The 18,157-nt window shown below is 37.2% G+C and overlaps 1 protein-coding gene across 1 annotated transcript in view; it reads left to right on the top strand.

Moving 5' to 3' along the window:
• LOC132092868 (CD2-associated protein-like) overlaps positions 1 to 18,157 on the top strand; it is a 46,050-nt gene that overhangs the window by 7,982 nt on the left and 19,911 nt on the right. The window contains exons 2-9 of the mRNA XM_059499290.1: positions 7,493 to 7,653; positions 11,061 to 11,256; positions 12,380 to 12,480; positions 13,147 to 13,267; positions 14,103 to 14,272; positions 16,781 to 16,874; positions 17,131 to 17,225; positions 18,049 to 18,147. Of these exons, the coding sequence (XP_059355273.1) occupies positions 7,493 to 7,653; positions 11,061 to 11,256; positions 12,380 to 12,480; positions 13,147 to 13,267; positions 14,103 to 14,272; positions 16,781 to 16,874; positions 17,131 to 17,225; positions 18,049 to 18,147 (1,037 nt within the window). The remainder of the gene's footprint in view (positions 1 to 7,492; positions 7,654 to 11,060; positions 11,257 to 12,379; positions 12,481 to 13,146; positions 13,268 to 14,102; positions 14,273 to 16,780; positions 16,875 to 17,130; positions 17,226 to 18,048; positions 18,148 to 18,157) is intronic.

Below are 18,157 nucleotides of genomic sequence, written 5' to 3'. Positions count from 1 at the left end.
ATAAATAAGCGTTTATTTTGTGCTGCAAATCCATTTATCCTTTGCTGAAATTTCTATGTCTTCATGGATAAATCGCGTCATTGTTGCTTAGCAACGGCAGACGCCTCATGGAGCGCTTCTGCCCAAGCACTTTGGAAAAAAGGAGAAAGCGGCGCGCCTAGCGTTTTTTACGCGTTTTTAGGCGCGATTTGTGAACGGCCCATTATTCATTCATTAATTATTTTTTGCTTGCATACAGCTTCAAATATGCCGTGGAGAATCACAGAAAGTGACCAAATTAGGTTTTATTGTGTTTTTTTTTTTTTTTTCTTTGCGAAATTCGAATATCATTTTTATTTATCGAATAATTAGAGCAGAACGAATATTCGAATGTTCGACTATCCGTGCACACCCCTATCTAATTAGTCTTGCATAGTCTGACTTTTGACTATAGACAGAAACACCAGGCCAAGAGCCTCCCATTTGTTCTGACATGAATGTTAAGTAATCAACCCTTGTTGTGTTTGTTTATTTCATTCATTATTTTTATATAAATATGTCAGGTACAGAAAGGTTGTACAGATAACATTGAAAGTCTTGAAAATGTCAAACTCAGAAACAAAGAGTGTACATGCCAGGGAGGCAAAAATTATAGTAAAATAGAGATAAATAATTATAGTAAAATAGAGATAAATAGTTTTATTTATTTATTTTTTCACGATTTTTATAAATTAATAATACTGGAGTAAGGTAGCAATGTTCAAGTGGTCAGTAGTCTATGAAAAGTTGAACAGACACAAATGAAGCGTAAATATCGCAAACTTCTGACAACTCTTCTATGTGCATTATGCATCAGATGGTTTATTAAAAATCTGGAAACTGGTAAAAAAAAAAAAAAAAAACAGGATTATAGACATTGTGTTAAATGACCTAAAGATGCTAATGATCAAAGTTATCATAATTTGCATTGCCCGACTGTAATTTCAAGGAATCGTTCACCCAAATTAAATATAAAAAAATTATAATATTATGAAATAATAAAGTAATATTTGCTCATGTTGTTCCAACCCCATATGCAGTTGTTTTTTATTTTCATGGAACACAAAACAAACTGAAGAAAAATGTGAATGTGATGTGAAGATTTGTTTTTTAAAAAATGTGAAAATAACAGATAATAATAATTTTCATTAATTAATGAACTGTTCCTTAAAAACTATACAGCGAAAGCTTTCTAGCGCTTGTTTCTCAGCTCTTTTTCAGTTTCTAGAGTTAAGAATAAACAAGGAGCATTTATCTTCAGCTCCACCTATGGAAATTAGTTTGAGAGGTAATTTCAGAGATTGTTTTACTTGTTGGATAAAACATAAACAGTCCTTTAATGCCTTGGTTCTTGGACTCAAGGCCATAATTATTTCCTTCTCTCTTTAGTCTTTTGTGTTACTTCACTGACCCGGTTTATTCCGATGAGCTGGCAACTTTTGAATAGTGTTGTAAGCAAAACTTTAAGAGAATTTGGCAATCAGAATGCATCGTAGTAAATGACCTAATCCGTTTTCTTTTCTAAATGGCGGTGTGGGGAATAAGAGCAAATTAAAGCAGAGTCAAAGGCTCAAGATCTGCTCCTGACACTCACGCCAAGTCGGCCAACTATGTCATTGACAATTTCTGCAAAGCTTTCTTTTAAATCAGAATGCTTCGGCAGACGAAAGCAGAGAGGCTAAGTCAGCAAACTGCCCTTGAAACATGGGATTCACGAAGCAGCCATATTGTTGTTTTACTAGACACTTTCAGTTTCCAAAATCCTGACCTCAGTTAACCTCTGCATTTCACAACTGACCGGTGTTCTTTGCAATAACAGCACAACATACAACATAAAAGATATACATTTTAAATACTCGATGATGTGATTAAGATGCTTTTTGAGTGAGTTCATTTGGAGTTCATCTTAATTTGGAAGTTCTCCCCCCGAATGGAAATGTGGTCAAGGCTACATTAGAAGCAAAACCTAGCCACAATTTATGGTGGTTTGACATTATACTGTATGTAACTTTGTCTTTTGCAAACTGCATCAACAAGAAGAGGAAGAGACAATGTCTGTTTTCACACAGTGTTAAAAACAGACAGTGGCCTTAGATTTCAATCAAAGACGACGGATGACGGCACACGGTTTGGCATTTGCTCATAAAGGTTTGAGTTGGGTACTTGGTTATCTATTGTCTAAAATTTACTTCCCAGAGAGCTGTAAGATTCTTGACCTTGTGCCATCTGTCCCTTATGAGATCCTTTAGTCAAGTGTAGCTGTGTAAGATGCAAATGAAGTATGAAATTTGAGCGATGTAACTTTTATATATAGCTTTTTTTCCACAGAGTTTCTATAAAAAATAGAAAACTGTTGTAGCATATTGATTTTTTTGATTATTCACACACTGCTAGGGCTTTCCCACTAGGGTCTAATGCTGGAATCGAATTTGGTAGTTCTGGGTATTTTCCAGAATCAGAGTGTAATGATAAAACCTTTCATATTCATCCGGAAGAAGGAGGCGGGAACCGGCGGACAATCAACAACATTTTAATAAAGCAAAATAAACACAAAACCGCGCACCAGCCCCTCACGGACGACTGGTGCGCTCAAATAAAAATCAAAACACAACTAAAAGCCCAGGCCTGGTCCTCTCTCGTCCTTCACTGTCGTCGCTCCAGTTTTATATCCTTCCATCTCCTCCATGGGCCTCGAGACCGGCGGGTCGAACAGGTGTAGTTCATCTCCAATCACTCCACCGGCCTCGCTCCCATGTCCCTCGGCCCCGCCCCACTCGTCACATACCCCCATCGCCCCTCGCAGGCCAGGGGTACTCCCGAGACTGCGCTCTACTCCCCCCCCCCCCCCCCTCCCGCCGGGGGGGCCGCTCACGGGGACCTGCGGGAACCTGGGGGTAGGACAGACGAGGCGAGAGAAAAGGAGATGGAAGGAGGAGCGACAGAGACGAGAGAGGGGAGAGAGGAAAAAAAAAAAAAAAAATTCCGGTTCCCAGACGCACCGCTGCTTGGCCCTCCACCAGCTGGGCGATCTCCTCCGCGGTGCCTGGCGGTGGCACTGGACGGCCCTCGGCGGACGGCACGACACTCCTCCGCCGCCCGGTGGACGGCGACGGCTCCTCCGGTTTTGGGCAGCCGGCAGGAGTCCCCCGTTCCCTGCTCCTCCCCATTCCGGCGGATGGCAGCAGGCTCCTGCCACCTGGCGAACGGCGCCGACTCGTCTGCTCCCTCACGGACGGCAGCCGTCTCTCCACATCGTGGGCGGCCGGTAGCGAGCTCGCCCGTCCCCGGCAACTCGCTCCAGCCCACCGCCTCGAGCGTCCATGGCGGCACACTCCTCGCCTGCTCGTTGGCACCGCGGATTCACCACAGCGGCGAGGGATCTTCAGCAGCGCGTCCCTCCTTCTCCCGGGTTTCGGCACCACTGTAATGATATAACTTCCTAATCGTCGGGAAGAAGGAGGCGGGAACCGGCGGACAATCAAAAACATTTTAATAACAAAATAAACACAAAACCGCGCACCAGCCCCTCACGGATGACTGGTGCGCTCAAATAAAAATCAAAACACAACTAAAAGCCCAGGCCTGGTCCTCTCTCGTCCTTCACTGTCGTCGCTCCAGTTTTATATCCTTCCATCTCCTCCATGGGCCTCGAGACCGGCGGGTCGAACAGGTGTAGTTCATCTCCAATCACTCCACCGGCCTCGCTCCCATGTCCCTCGGCCCCGCCCCACTCGTCACACGGAGCCTTGTGTGTGAATGCAGCTTAATGTCTGCCAATATTTTCTCACTTTGGACTAGTTGCTTATTAACATGTATATTAACATATTACTAGCATAATGGTTGTTTATTAGTACTTAAAAAGCACATATTGATGCCTTATTCTGCATGGTAATATTTTAGATCCCTTAATCCTACCACATACCTAAACTTACCAACTACTTTACTAACTCTTATTAAGCAGCAAATTAGGAGTTTATTGTAGCAAGTAATTGTTAATCTACTGACAGCCCTAAGACAATAATAATATTATTGTGAATTCTTCTGGCCACAATAATCATGTAGTGAAAATAGGATATTGCGACAGCTTTATTATACTCTAATATACATTTCTGCATTTTGTATGAATCCAGGTTTAGCAGCAAGAAAACTGCTTCTATGTCAAAACCAGAACATATTTCTTAACCGCCAACGCAACTCATTTGGATTCAGGTTTTCAAAACTATGATGAGTTACACAGCACACGATAACAATAGGAAATCCAGCAGCTACAAGTGACCTTCATTACACCGATAAAATCAGTGTGAAGGAGGTATAACAGATTTTTCATCATCATGTTGGCCTAAACTGGTTTATTTTGCACCTCTCAACAGATGCTACAAAAAGAATTCCCCAGAAAATGCGGGCTGCACATGGAATTCTGAAATCATTGATGGTTACAACTGTCACATACTTGTTTGTAGAAATACTGTACACCGACATAACCAGATAAGGTGGGGATGAGATCCTGTCAAACACGCTGACCTCTTCCCTGTGTTTTCCATGAGAAGTTTCTGCTATGTCTGGCATAGCTGTGTAAATAACCTTTGTCAACAGAAGTGCTGTGTGCGTATGCAGCTAATCACATTCTTCTCAGACTCTCACAGCCAGATTTAGCACTTTTCCTAAGGCATTGTCTAACATGGGACAATTTCCAAAGACTCTGGAAATGGTTGGGAGATGTTTGTGTCTGGGTGTCTGTGGTAGTGATTGGTAGCAGAGGAAATGCACATCGCTTCGACATTGTAGTTGTTGTTTGCCTGAAACTTGATGGACACCACTTTAATTGGAAATGGTCATTCCAAAGTCATTGAAAAAGTGCTTGAAGTGCTTGAAGTGCTCTTCTTGCTGTTGAAATGATATGTCCTTGTGAACAAACTTATATTTGACTAAAACATTGTCTATAAGCTGTGCGTTTCTGGCTCTTTAACATTAATACTTGCATTACTAACAAATAAAATAATCATAAAATGAGTTTGTAATAGCAATATTGTAAATTCCACAACACATTTAACTTTCGACACATTGTAGGCATGTATATGATCAGAAGTGAGAAAAAAATTCAAGAAAATCATCAAAGTAATTAATCAGTACTTCTAACAACATACAATATGAAATAGGTCATACCTTTATGGTGGTTTTTGGAGAAGATGGAGGCCAAGACATATATAAATTAGGGCTGGGCGATATATCTAACGATATGATCATGCGCATCTAGTCAGTAAATCTGGTTCCCTGATTAGCGCTAAATCGCCATCACTTGCTTTTAAATGGAGCGGCATTTAATAGACAGAGCTGTAGATCACTGACAAGCTACGCAATATTGCGTAGCTTGTCATTGATCTACGGCTCTGTCTATTAAATGCCGCTCCATTTGAAAGCAGGGGATGGTGATTTAGGGTTTTTTTGTGTGAACTATTCCTTTTATTTGAAAATGTATATAACAATATAAGTTTCAATGTATGTGTCAATGCAAATGGATGAGTTGTTGTGCATATAAACCATTAACTAACTTCTGGATTTGTTTTGCTTTATCAGTTTGTATGTGTTGTGAAAAGGCCCTGCTTTTTACTGTACCTCCTTGTTAAGTAACTTAAAGGGTTACTTCACCCAAAAATGAAAATTAGCCCATAAATTACTTACCTTGAAGTAGTGTTGTCAACAGACCTGGTACTTCGGTACCAAGTCGGTACTTAAAAAATGAAAATGTGACGGTAACAGGTTTCTTTAAGTACCGGTGGTACCGAGGACCCGGTCAACCCGGTTCTTGATGCATACAGCGCTATGATTTCCGCGAAGCAGAAAACGCAGACAGAATCTCAAAATCCAGTCATGAAAATGAAACTTACATTTTAATATGGACAGTCACGGAATTTGTCAAAGTTATCATAAATTAATCAAATCAAATCTCCGTATGGACCAGTATCTGTAAATGGTAAGCCGCAAAAGTTGGTTGAAATATGAATCCTGCATGTTCTGCGCGTCTCTGTGTGAATGAATGAGTGGCAGAAACTTGCGGGTTAGTTTACTGCATAGACTGAAGCGGGTGACGCTTGCAGTAATTTCAGCATATGCCATCTCAATGAGGACATAAATACATCAACTACATCACCAGAACTGTTCTGAGTCACTTCAGAAGCATTTTACCTTTTAATTTGAGTAATACCAGTGTCAAAATAAAAGTAGCCCGTCAAAATAAGTTCATTTTTACATAAAGGCATTGTGCTAGGAATATTACTATTGTTTAGTAGAATGTATGTGATACTGCTACTACTATTGAAAAAGTTAATAAAACTTTATTTTTTAAAGAAATAAATCCCACAATATTTCTTCCATGTTTTAATTTTAATAGCAAATTTATAAAAAATGGGTATAAAAAAAATCATTATTTAAAAGACAAATTAAATTTGGGTGAAACCTGTTTACTGTTTTTCATAATTATATTACTTGTAGAAAAACTTTAAACATAATTGTAAATAAGTATAAAGAATGGCATTGTTTTTATTTTTAGTGATAAAAAGTGTTTTTTCTTTTTTTAATTAGAATATTTTTGTGTTTTGGTTCGAAATTGGTACCGAGAACCGTGGATTTTCACTGGTATCGGTACCGAATACTGACATTTTGGTACCGTGACAACACTACCTTGAAGTCATCCTAGGTGTATATGACTTTCTTTTTTCATACGAATCCAGTCAAAGTTATTTTAAAAATTGTCTGTGATCTTTCAAGCAGTTTGATGCAATTTAGCGGGTGTTGCACTCCATCGTTCCATGAGAAGTTTAATAAAAAGCTCATCCAATATCTATGTTCAAAATGTAATAATCACTTTAATCGACCTTGTGCTCACTGTTGTAAAATGGAAGCAGCAGTTCTGGGGGGAATGACATGAGGTCAGCGTTGCACATGCGCCGGTGAGTCTCGTGAAAACTAACGTTTGTTAACAGGAGCAAAGAAAGCAAAGTTTCCTTAATTTAGCAAAGGAAAATCGGTCTCCTCTTGGTTTATATAAAAATCCTCCAACATTCTTTACAAATCCTCGTTTTGTACTTCTAATTAGTGACCGTTGTTTTGTTTTAATCTCTCCGCTGCGTTTCCACGTGCATTACATCTGAGCGGCGCATTCACGCAAAGCTCATACGTCATTCCCCCGGAACTGCTTAGTTTACAACTGTGAGCGCAAGCTAGATTAAAGTGATTTTTACATTTTGAATATGGATATTTTTCTTACAAAGATGTATCAATTAGCTATAGAAGGCCTCTGAGTTCACCCACCAGTGCTGAAAGAAAATTATATACACCTAGGATGACTTCAGGGTGAGTAATTTATGGCTTAATTTTCATTTTTGGCCGAACTAACCCTTTAAATATCTGTGCCATCGTGTCACGAACAGCCTTTATTAGATCACAGTCTCAGGATGACTGTGTTTTCTCCTTGCAGTCGAGGTGGTGGTGGAGCATGAGTATGAAGCCCTCCAAGAAGATGAGTTGACCCTCAGGCTCGGAGATGTGATCAGAAACGTGCGACGAATTGAGGAAGAGGGATGGATGGAAGGAGACCTCAACGGGAAACGAGGCCTTTTCCCGGACAACTTTGTAAAGGTAATTTCAAGATTTTTATTTTATTTTTTCATTTTTTATGTCATTTAATATATTGGCTTTATGTAAGGGATTGTAAGGAAATAATTGAAGCCAAAAAGCCTTGTAGTTGGCCAAAAGAGTTAACAGAAAGGAAGTATTGCAATATTGCAAGTATTGCAATCACATCTTCAGTTTGTGTACCTCTTAATTAGTGTTTTGAATTGTTCCTGAGGCCACATGAGGAAACCCACATTAAAGTCCGTTGTAATGGCAAATCTTGTCAAAGGCAGGAAATTATTGGTTTTGCTTCCTTGCGAAGATCCTTTAGTAGGGTGTGAGGGAATCTTCCACTCCCTTAACTGAACTTTGATCCTGGAAAAATTTGATAGTCAGCACTTGATAGTGAGGACAAGAACATGGAAATTGAGCAGGTAAGGAGCTCATTTTAGTTTGTCTGTCAGTCAGTTTGTTTCTAAAAAAGATCTTGAGCTTGTTGTGTCTGGAAGACGTGTTGCTGGTAATGTTTTGTCTTTAGGTGGTTTTCTGTTCATTCAGTTTCTCATAACGTGGCACTGGATTTGATTGCCTGTTTTACTGAATCACCAGACAGATCACACATAGCACAGGATTGAAATAGCACCTATAGGAAAACCATAGACAGAAAAGTTTTTACACAAACTACACTATTTTATTGTGTTAAGTTCATTTTCTGGAATTGTGCATTGAGAACATTGTGTTTTGAAGATTTTATTTTTATTTATTTATTTACTTTTTCACAGTTTTATTTTTGTGATTTTACACACTTTAACTGAAGACATCTGTAATTTCATGTACTGGTTCAGACAGGATTAGTATCGTTTTTACTAAGATAGGAGTGTCTTCTCTGCACATGTGAAGATCATGTGCTCTAGATGCATCACAAAACCCACTGAAATAAACCTAGACACTTCTGTCTGTAATAGTACTTTAGTATATAGTTTTTCATTTATTTGTTTATTTCAGTTCAAATTTATTTGTACAGCGCTTTTTACGATACAAATCGTTGCAAAGCAACTTTACAGAAAATTAAGTGTCTACAATATTTAGTAGCAGCTTATCAGTTCATTGTCAGTTTATTTGTTTATTTAGGTTTATATTTTAAGAAAACCAGGAGCTTTAAAAGGTTAGGAAATCTGACCTCAAATTAGTTATCAAGCGGGGAGTTTCAAAAAGGAATTTCTTTGTCAGCTTTTCATTCAGGAAGTTTGGAGCGGATGTAGATTCTGGCATTCTCCATTCTGCATCGGGGCTGCCAGGAAAAAAAGAGCACTACTCCACATGCCTTTCTCTCAAACCCAAACCCTGTCTATGCAGTATAGGCAGTGCTATGAAAATGCTATGGTACTTTGATGTATTACATAGCACTGAATAATCACCATAGGATTAAAGTGTACTTCAAATAATGTCATGTTATTAACCAAAAACAACAGTAGCGTGTTCCAAAAACCATGGTAGTTTTTTGGTTGGATGAGATTAATGTAAACTAAATAAAGCAAATGCAAAGTGTTCTGAGATTTATAAATTAATATTTTAAACAAATTTTTGATTAAATTGATTTAAAGTTTTCCACGTGAAATGATTGCATGATTTATTTATAATTAATTTATTAACCTTTGAATTCCTGTTATTTCAAATTTTAAGTATCAGATTTTGATTTCACCATACAATCACTGCAAATACATCTTACTACTTTAAATCATTTCATGAGTCTGGGTTAAAACACCCCATATATTGTTTATACTGACATGTTTATTGGTAATTTATATGGAGAAATTTGATTTAAAACCACACTTGAAATTGTAAAAGAAATTTAATTGCATTTTAATTCTACTTCATTACGTTCTAATTGATACCTTACGTAAAGTTCAAGAAATTAAAACTATTCTTATTTAATTGCTGAATTGATCCCTACATTGGTGTAATACATGTAATAAATGAATCTTTTTTTCTTGTTCATAGTATTGAGTGTTATACTTCAGACCTTTTAATATCCATATGCTTTTTAGAACAAAGCATAGTAGAGATAGCATTCATTGAGTAAGAGAAGCACAGAGCAAGTTTCAACTGGTTGAGTCTCAGGGTGTATGAGAACACAGCTGTCTGAAGTTGCTGGAGTTTTTATCACTCTTTCGTTTCTCTTGTCTTTCTCTTCCCACCTTTTTCTGAATGTGTGAGGGAGGCTCTGGTGTTGGTGAATTTACATGTGTTTGGAAAGTGTGAAAGTAGGTGCTAGTTGGTGGTTTCTCTGGAGTTTTACAAGATGTGAGTATGAAGAATGTAAATGTAGAATGTTAACCACATGGATTTCAAAATAAACAAAACGTACAGTTGCTGTTTGGTTTGTAGATGTTGAATTCTCTCAGACATTTCCATTGTTCATGTTTACATGACAGCGTTTTCAGCCAAAAACGGGAAACTTTTAATGAGTTTTACCTGTTCGTTTGCACGACAAAACGTTTGGGGAATGAAAACGCATATTTTTGAAAACGGGTTTCAAAATGCATAATTTAAAAAAATGCCACGTTAACATTTCCGTGTAAACACCCAATATGGGAGTTTTTGAAAACTGAGACGTCAGGCATGTGCGTAGTTTGGTAGTTATGTTAGGTATGTATGTATGTTAGGTACAGTATGTAGACATGCACAGTACAAGTCGATTTTAAAGGCAAGTGCAAACAAACATACACACCAATGGTGTACTATATGGTAACTTACTGTTGTTGCTGCTCAAGAGTTTGCTAATGCTTCTACAGCAAAATTTGGATTTACTTCACCAATATTATAACAAACAACAGAGACGCAACATATACAACACATAATCGTCACTTTCCTACAGGTACTGTTTGCTAACAAAGTTAAAGTGCTAACTACTGGCCTAGCATACATAATACAGCATTTTTGGCCGTTTTCGCGGACATGTAATCGCGAATCATTTTGAAAACATCACCGTGAATATGTGAAACTTTTTAAAAACACAAGGGAAAAATTTTCTGGTTTTGACTACATCGTTGTCATGTAAACTTAGCCTCAAATTCTGCTTTATTCATTGTATTACTGAAAATAATTTTTTTCTCTATTTATTTGTCAAACAGATTTTGCTAAATAATTGACACCATACTATTTATACCATACTTTATGTTTCAAATAAACTGTTAAAATAATTAAATATAATGTATTACCTTTTATTTGTACAGTGTTTCGTCAACTGGATTTTCCAAAAATAGGCAGTGTCATATTATTATTTCATATATAAAGCATATTTATTTAAATTTCCAGGAAAAACTTATTTGTGTCTGTGGTATAAAATTACTCCTACCATGATGTATGATTTGCTATACTGCTATTATATGTGATATTATATTTGATATTTAATTTTTTTTTTAATCAAGGAGGTGAAAAAAGATGATCCAAAGTCCAAAGAGGAGTCAAAGGAGACTAAAGAAAAGGAAGTGAAAGTCGAGAATCCGATACAGCGGCGAGCATCAGGGAATGTAGCGAGCCTGGTACAGAGGATCAGTACCTATGGCATCCCGGCAGGAGGAATTGGCTTGCCACCCCAATCTCAACCCCGAGCCTCAAAAAAGAGTGCGTCTTTTTTCATTTCAAATTCTAACAGCTTTTATCTCTTCTTTAACATTGTTTTGTTTAGAATAGCACACATACAATTTCACGACTACCTGACGGACCACACATCTGTCTCTGTGACAGCCCAAGATTCATTAACGGCAATAAAAAAATAGTAGTCATGAAGGAGCCCACGTTTTTTAGCCACTGTGGAAAAAGTAGCCAATCAGAAATGAGTTCTACCTGTAAATCATTTTGCGCGTTTGAGTTTGCTGACATCAAGTTTACTGACACGTCTTTGGATGAAGGCCATGCGGTCAATATATTGTGGTGGTTCAATTTAGTCTAGTGGAAATAATCATGGGTAACCATAGTACAGCATATGGTAAAATCTTGCACCATTTAGTGTTTTGGTGAGAGTTTAGCACAAGAAGCAGATATAGCAGATGACCACTCTGGCCTGTAGTGGGCAGCAGTAGCTTTCTTATTTGCTCATAAAGCTGTTTTCTTTCCCTCTGTCTTGATTCTTGAGTGTATGGCTGTCTCAGATTTTAGAGGAAGTCCACTTGATCCTCTCCAGCTGTATAGGAACATTGTCACAGAACACACAGCAACTGTGATGCCGTCCAACATTCAAGGTTTCTGCTGAACAAATCATCTACAACACTGATAGCAGTGGAATGTGGTTACTCTCTTCCTCTGTGCTGCTGTGCAGGTTAATAGCATTGTACCCTTGAGGAAATAACGTATTTTTGGTTTAGCTTCTGCTCAGTGCAGCTTTCATTTCAAGCTTTTCTAATTTCTGACATTTCTCACAATCCACAAGCAGTAGAAGATTTAATAGATTTCTCAGTTGAGTTTTTGAGGGACATGTAACATGTCTTAATTTGGCACTTAATATGGACCAAACAAAGCAAACTTTTCTCTTTAAAGGGCAGGTGATTCATCTCAAGGTCAGGGTGTGGTGTTTGTGTGTGAGAGTGTGTGTGCATATAAGTTTAATAAAGACTCTTCCTGAAGGTGTTAGTCTTTACTCGCTGAGCCCTCTTCAGGTAGCTGGAGGAATTGTTCCCCTTGCATACTGGCATTATTAGTTAAGCGTGTCAGGTCAGTTCCAGAGTGACTTGTTGTGTTTTCATTACAGAGCTCAAGAAGCGTCAGTGCAAAGTCCTGTTTGATTATGTGCCTCTGAATGAAGACGAGCTGGAACTGAAGGTTGGAGATATCATTGACATCACTGAGGAGGTCGGTTGCTTCTGTCTTTTGTGTTTAATGTAACTGAATGTTTTGAAATTGTGCTGAATATATTAGTTCTCTATTTAAAGGGTTATAAATATTCTTTAATAGGGTTTATGCATGCTGCAGTGTGATATATGATGATAAAGTGGTGAGATGTTCTTTTTTTTAATTCCATTTCTTGCAAAATGAGGAGTTTCTTTGTAATTTTTAGTTTGTGACTTTATCAGATCTGTGGTTCTCCAATGGTAGGTTTTGGCCCCAAAATATAAATGACAATATAAAATGCATTGTGAATAGTTAGTAAATATATCAAATACAATAAATAGGCATACATAGGCTAAATGCTTCACTTGCTTCACCAAATGCTTAGTTGGTTGTGTAAGACAGTGTGTCTGATCAATCTCTTTGGAATTGTGGTGCAGATTTGTCTAATTAAAATTCTAGAGACATTAAAAAAACATTATATAAAAGTATATATTTTTAAGCCTTTTTTAGGGCAGTATTGTAGGGCAATGTATGCCTTAAACAATTTTGCTACTGTGTTGGTTTGGCACTTGGTGCCCAGTGTACAATTTGTGTCCTGAAGTGAAACCAGTTGAAACCCACTGTCTTTGAAAATGAGTGTTTGACCGGACAGTTCCTGTATTAGTGCTGACTGTAGGTGTTTTTTAGGTTGAGGAGGGCTGGTGGAGCGGAAGCATGAATGGGAAGTCTGGACTCTTTCCTTCCAACTTTGTCAAAGAAATAGAATCAACTGAAGACACCGAGACGAGCAATGTAACAGACGAGCCAGGTACTTCTCAGCTCATCCTGTGATATATCTACAGAGAGGGCATGTCCTTACATGAAAACACTCAACAGACACTTTTTGTTTTTTGTATGTTTAAGGGTGTGTGTGCGCGGTATTTTTGAGGTGTTAGACCTAATCCTGGCATCTGCAGTTGACAACCTTTTAGTTTGTTTGTTTTCTGAGGAACTATGCCATCTGAAGAAGTCTGAAGAGTTTGAATATAATTCCATAAAGCCACCAAGTGTACTCCCCTGTACAAAAGTTTGGAGTCAGTAAGATTAAAAAAAAAAAACTATATAATAATAATAATACTTTTACTGAGAGGAAGAATGTTTATAATGTTATTCTCTTTCAAATAAATGCTGTTCTTTCGAACTTTGTATTCACCAGAGTATCCCGAAAAGATGTATCACAGTTTCCGTGAAAATATTAAGCATCACAACTGTATACAACATTGCTAATAACAAGAATTTCTTTTTTGAGCATCAAATCAACATACGTGGCTGCTGAGAACTCTGCTTCGCCATCTCAGGAATAAAATATATGATAAAACAATTATTTTAAATTGTAATAATATTTCACAATGTTATTGTTATACTTTATTTTGGATCAAATAAGTGCAATCTTGATGGGCATAAGACACTTTCAAAAACATTCCAAAATATGGATCGCTTTTATGATAACTTTTGTAGTGCTTTTGTGTTTATGTGAATTCATCCTCCTCTTCATCTGTTATTTGAATAATGTTTACACAGTTTATTTTTCATATTACTTTTTTGCAGTCAAAACTTTGTTATGCTTGTTGTGGCAGTACTCTTACAGTGGCGTGTGTTTACAGATGGCATAGATGGAGCGACTAGCCCCACGTCCCCTTACCAAGGCAACGGGGTCATGGCCCAACCAAAGAAGATTAAGGGTGTCGGATTTGGCAACATATTCAGAGAGGGATCTGTAAAACTCAGAGCCTCTCAAAGAACACCACCTGAAATGGAGGAAAAGAAAGAAAAAGTAAGTGTTGTTCTGCACCGGACAATGTCTTATTTGCCTTCCCTCTCTTCCTGTTTACTGCAGGACCAGTATCCATCCCAGTAACTGCAGCAAACACTTCAGATTAAATGGAAAACTTTTAGTTTTGTGAATGTCACATTCAAAATGATTACATTAAAAGTGCCTGTGTGTGCCTGTAGTTATATGTGCAAGATATGCCAGTACTGATGAAGTAGGAACTCTACCCCAAACCAGTTTACCACATAATAGAGCCGTATAAGATTATATAATTGTCTTGGCATGTATGAAAATCAGTGTGGCCCATTCCCATAGCCATGAGCAGTGGAGCGTTGAAGGGTAATTATATGTCTAACTGCTCTACAAGTTTTGCCAGTGATTGCTCAAGACCTTACCGTATAGGCAGAAAGTCTCTTGGTGAGACCTTCCTTTTTAGGAAATGTGTCTCTATTTTTGGACTTCGTTATTTAGTGGCTGTTTTTGAAGCGTTTTGGTATGAACTACTTCTCTTATTATCATTTGTGCTCTGTACAGCTCCAACCGAGAGCAGAATATCCCCGTCTGTGCTTTTGTTAAATCTGCAGACAGCTGGATATGGAGATAGAATTTTCGCATAATTCCAAATAAATAGATCATGACCCACAAAGAAATCTAAAGAGATGAACCAAAATGAAACGTATTGACAAATAAATAGAATGAGATCCACAGATAAATCTTAGTTACTTTTACTAATAAAAAATGAGATTTTTGAAATAAACTTTTTATGTCACAAACACAACTTTTCCCAGCATTCATTTGTGAATCCCATCCTGTACTATACCCACCGTCTGCTCAAGCCAATCAGATAACAGCCACATTTCGCTGAACAATCATTGCACATTCTCGCTAAAGCTGACAACATTTGGCTTCAAATCAGGGAGGTAGTAGATTTATTTAAGGATCTGCATTGTATGGACACTTGCATCCTACTAACATCAATTAAACAGCTTGGCTAAAAAACTGGGAAACTCTGTTGTGTTACTGCAGTTTAACCTTTTACACAAACTTGCATGTTTATCATGCGGTGGAATCCAGTTATTTATTATTTGACACTTTTTTTCATATTTCAAATGTAAAATATAAAACTCTATTTGACTTGATACACAGTCTAATGGTTTAACGAAATCCAACTTAAACATCTTTTACCGTACCAATTTTTATGGGCCTTATATTTCCTATTTGAGCCAATGCAGATTAATGAATTTATTTCAGGATGAGATTGAAAAGCATGATGTGATTTGCTATATAGAGAACATGCTACGATTGGTCGGTGCATTTGTAATAGACGCAGCGATCCACAAATGCACAGAAAGCCATTCACAAATGTACAGGGAGCAATCCCCAAATGCATGCAGTTATCTACAAATGCATAGGACGCAATTCACAAATGAATGGCAGGCAAAAAAAAATTGTCAATATTATTATTTTTATTTTTTACTACTTAACTTTTTGTATGTATTTGTGCTTTTATGTACAGTTTTCTTCATAATGTCATGTTTTGTTTTTCGCACACATATATAAATATCTATAATTGAATAATAATGATTATTGGGGCTTGATTAAAATCAACTCCATCCTACATTTGCCCTTTAATTTTCACTTAGTAGTACACTACCTTTTTAAAAATATGGGATTTTGAATGATTTTAAATGTTTTGAAGAACTCCCTTACTCTCACCTAGGCTGCATTTATTTGATCAAAAAATGCAGTAAAAGCAGTGATAATATTGCATTTAAAAAACTTTTTTTTTAATGTAATTTATTCCTGTGATGGCCAAGCTAAACCAATTAATCAATTTAATATGATGATTTGGTGCTCAAGAAACATGTTTATGATCAATGCTGAAAACAGTTGTGCTGCCTAATATTTTATGTGAAAAGTGTTATACATTATTTTATTTTTATTTATTTTTTGTATTCGGCATCTATTTGAAATGGATGTATTTTGTAATGTTTAAATGTCTCTACTGCAAAGTTTTGATTAATGCGTCCTTGTTGGATAAAAGTATTAATTTCTTACAAATAAAAATAAAAACTTACTGATTCCAAACTTTTAAATGATAGTGTACATTGTACTATAGTTGTTAAATTGGCCACACACACAGACAAACACTCTCCCTTTTTTGTCACATTTTGCATCCCTTTATGTCATTCTGATCAGTTGAATCATCCACTGCATCTCATTTCAAGAGCAAGGACGTTATTTACAACATGTCATCTTGTGATGTGACGGTCAAAGGATTTACTAAATACTTATAGGTTTCTTACCCTGTTTTGGATTTGTAAAAGTCTACATTTAGCATGCTCTCCCATTGACACTTTACGTATATAACAATGGTTATTGTTTACCCAGCATTCCTTTCACTCAGGCGTGGCTGATCTGCCTCCGAGTCTGTACCTTTCAGTGTGCAAATGCATGTGTTTGTGTGGCTCCTGTGTCAGTAAATCCATTTGTGATTCTGCTTCATTTTAGCCAATCCCATCATTACCATCTGCCACAAAAACCACCCCTTTGAGCACTCCTGAACCCCCTAAGGGAGAAAAAGAAGCAGAGAGCAAAGGAAAAGGTGAGTTCATGGAAAGGTTGACATAAAGCTGTATGTGATAACCAAAGTAATGACAGGAGATTTATGGAAATGCACCACACATGAACGACTGATAACTGACTGCAGTGATTCTGGCTGACTGACATGAGTTTTCCTCCACCTGTTTATTAGCTAAACCCAAATTATAGATTAGTACGTCTTTCTGATAGTATTGAAAGTGCACTTACAACATGTGCTTCTCATAGATACATCCTCGTTTTTTCTTGTCTCGCTACAGTAAAAGAATACTGTAAGGCCACATTCCACTATGAAGCAACTAACCAAGATGAGCTGGATTTAAAGGAGGGTGACATCATCCACATACTGAGCAAGGTACGGAACAAGCTGAGCAAATGTTTACCCAGCCACTGAGATCTCTAAATAAACAACACGTATTCAGGAAGCATTTTTAAGACAAAGCATCCACATCAGGAATATGAAGCACAACAATTATATTTTAATAACTTAAATTATGTAATACTTAAAGAAATAACGTAAAAGCATAACATAATCTCTAAATATGCAATATGCCTCTAAAAACACTCATTGATGTAAACTAGCTGATGGAGTTGGTCAACATTTTAGCAAATTATGGCAGAGAGATAGAGGTATTTATACATTATAAATATATGAAGAATATTGACATTTGATGCATGGATTAAATCACTAGTTAATGGTTTAAAGGAAAAAAATCACATGAAGATGTTCATCTACAAAAACCTGTAAGACTTTTAATGCAATTGTTGCTAGTACAGAACTCTCAGACGAGGATTCTGATGTAGCGATCTGAAATGAAGAGGAGGTTTTTTTTTGTAGTCTTTTGTGGATTATTTACTGTGTGCGTTTGATGCTGTCTGCAGATACATTGACAATTTATGAAATTGCAGCTGTTGTATTATATATCATACCAGTGTTCTGTTAGGAACCTAAGGATGTGTTTGTTTTAAGACACATGGAGACAGTTTTCCCATAGTCAGCTGATGTTTGTCAAAGGCCTTGAGCAGGAAGCAGATCAAAGTTAGAAATGACCACCATCTAGTGGCAAGGGACATATCTGCATTTCCCATTCATAATAATTTGAATTTAAGCTTTTAAGTTATATTTTATGAAATGAGACATTTATATGCTTGAGTGTTTGATGGTTTTGATATTTTAGGACACAGGAGAGCCGGGCTGGTGGAGAGGAGAGATCAACGGCAGAGAGGGAGTTTTCCCAGACAACTTTGTAGCTCCGCTTCCTGAGACAGTCAAAGAGGTTCATTTAT

This window comes from Carassius carassius, chromosome 18 (genome assembly GCF_963082965.1).
Source record: "Carassius carassius chromosome 18, fCarCar2.1, whole genome shotgun sequence".
In the NCBI taxonomy this organism is placed as follows: domain Eukaryota; kingdom Metazoa; phylum Chordata; class Actinopteri; order Cypriniformes; family Cyprinidae; genus Carassius; species Carassius carassius.
This window is presented reverse-complemented; position numbering and strand designations above follow the sequence as displayed.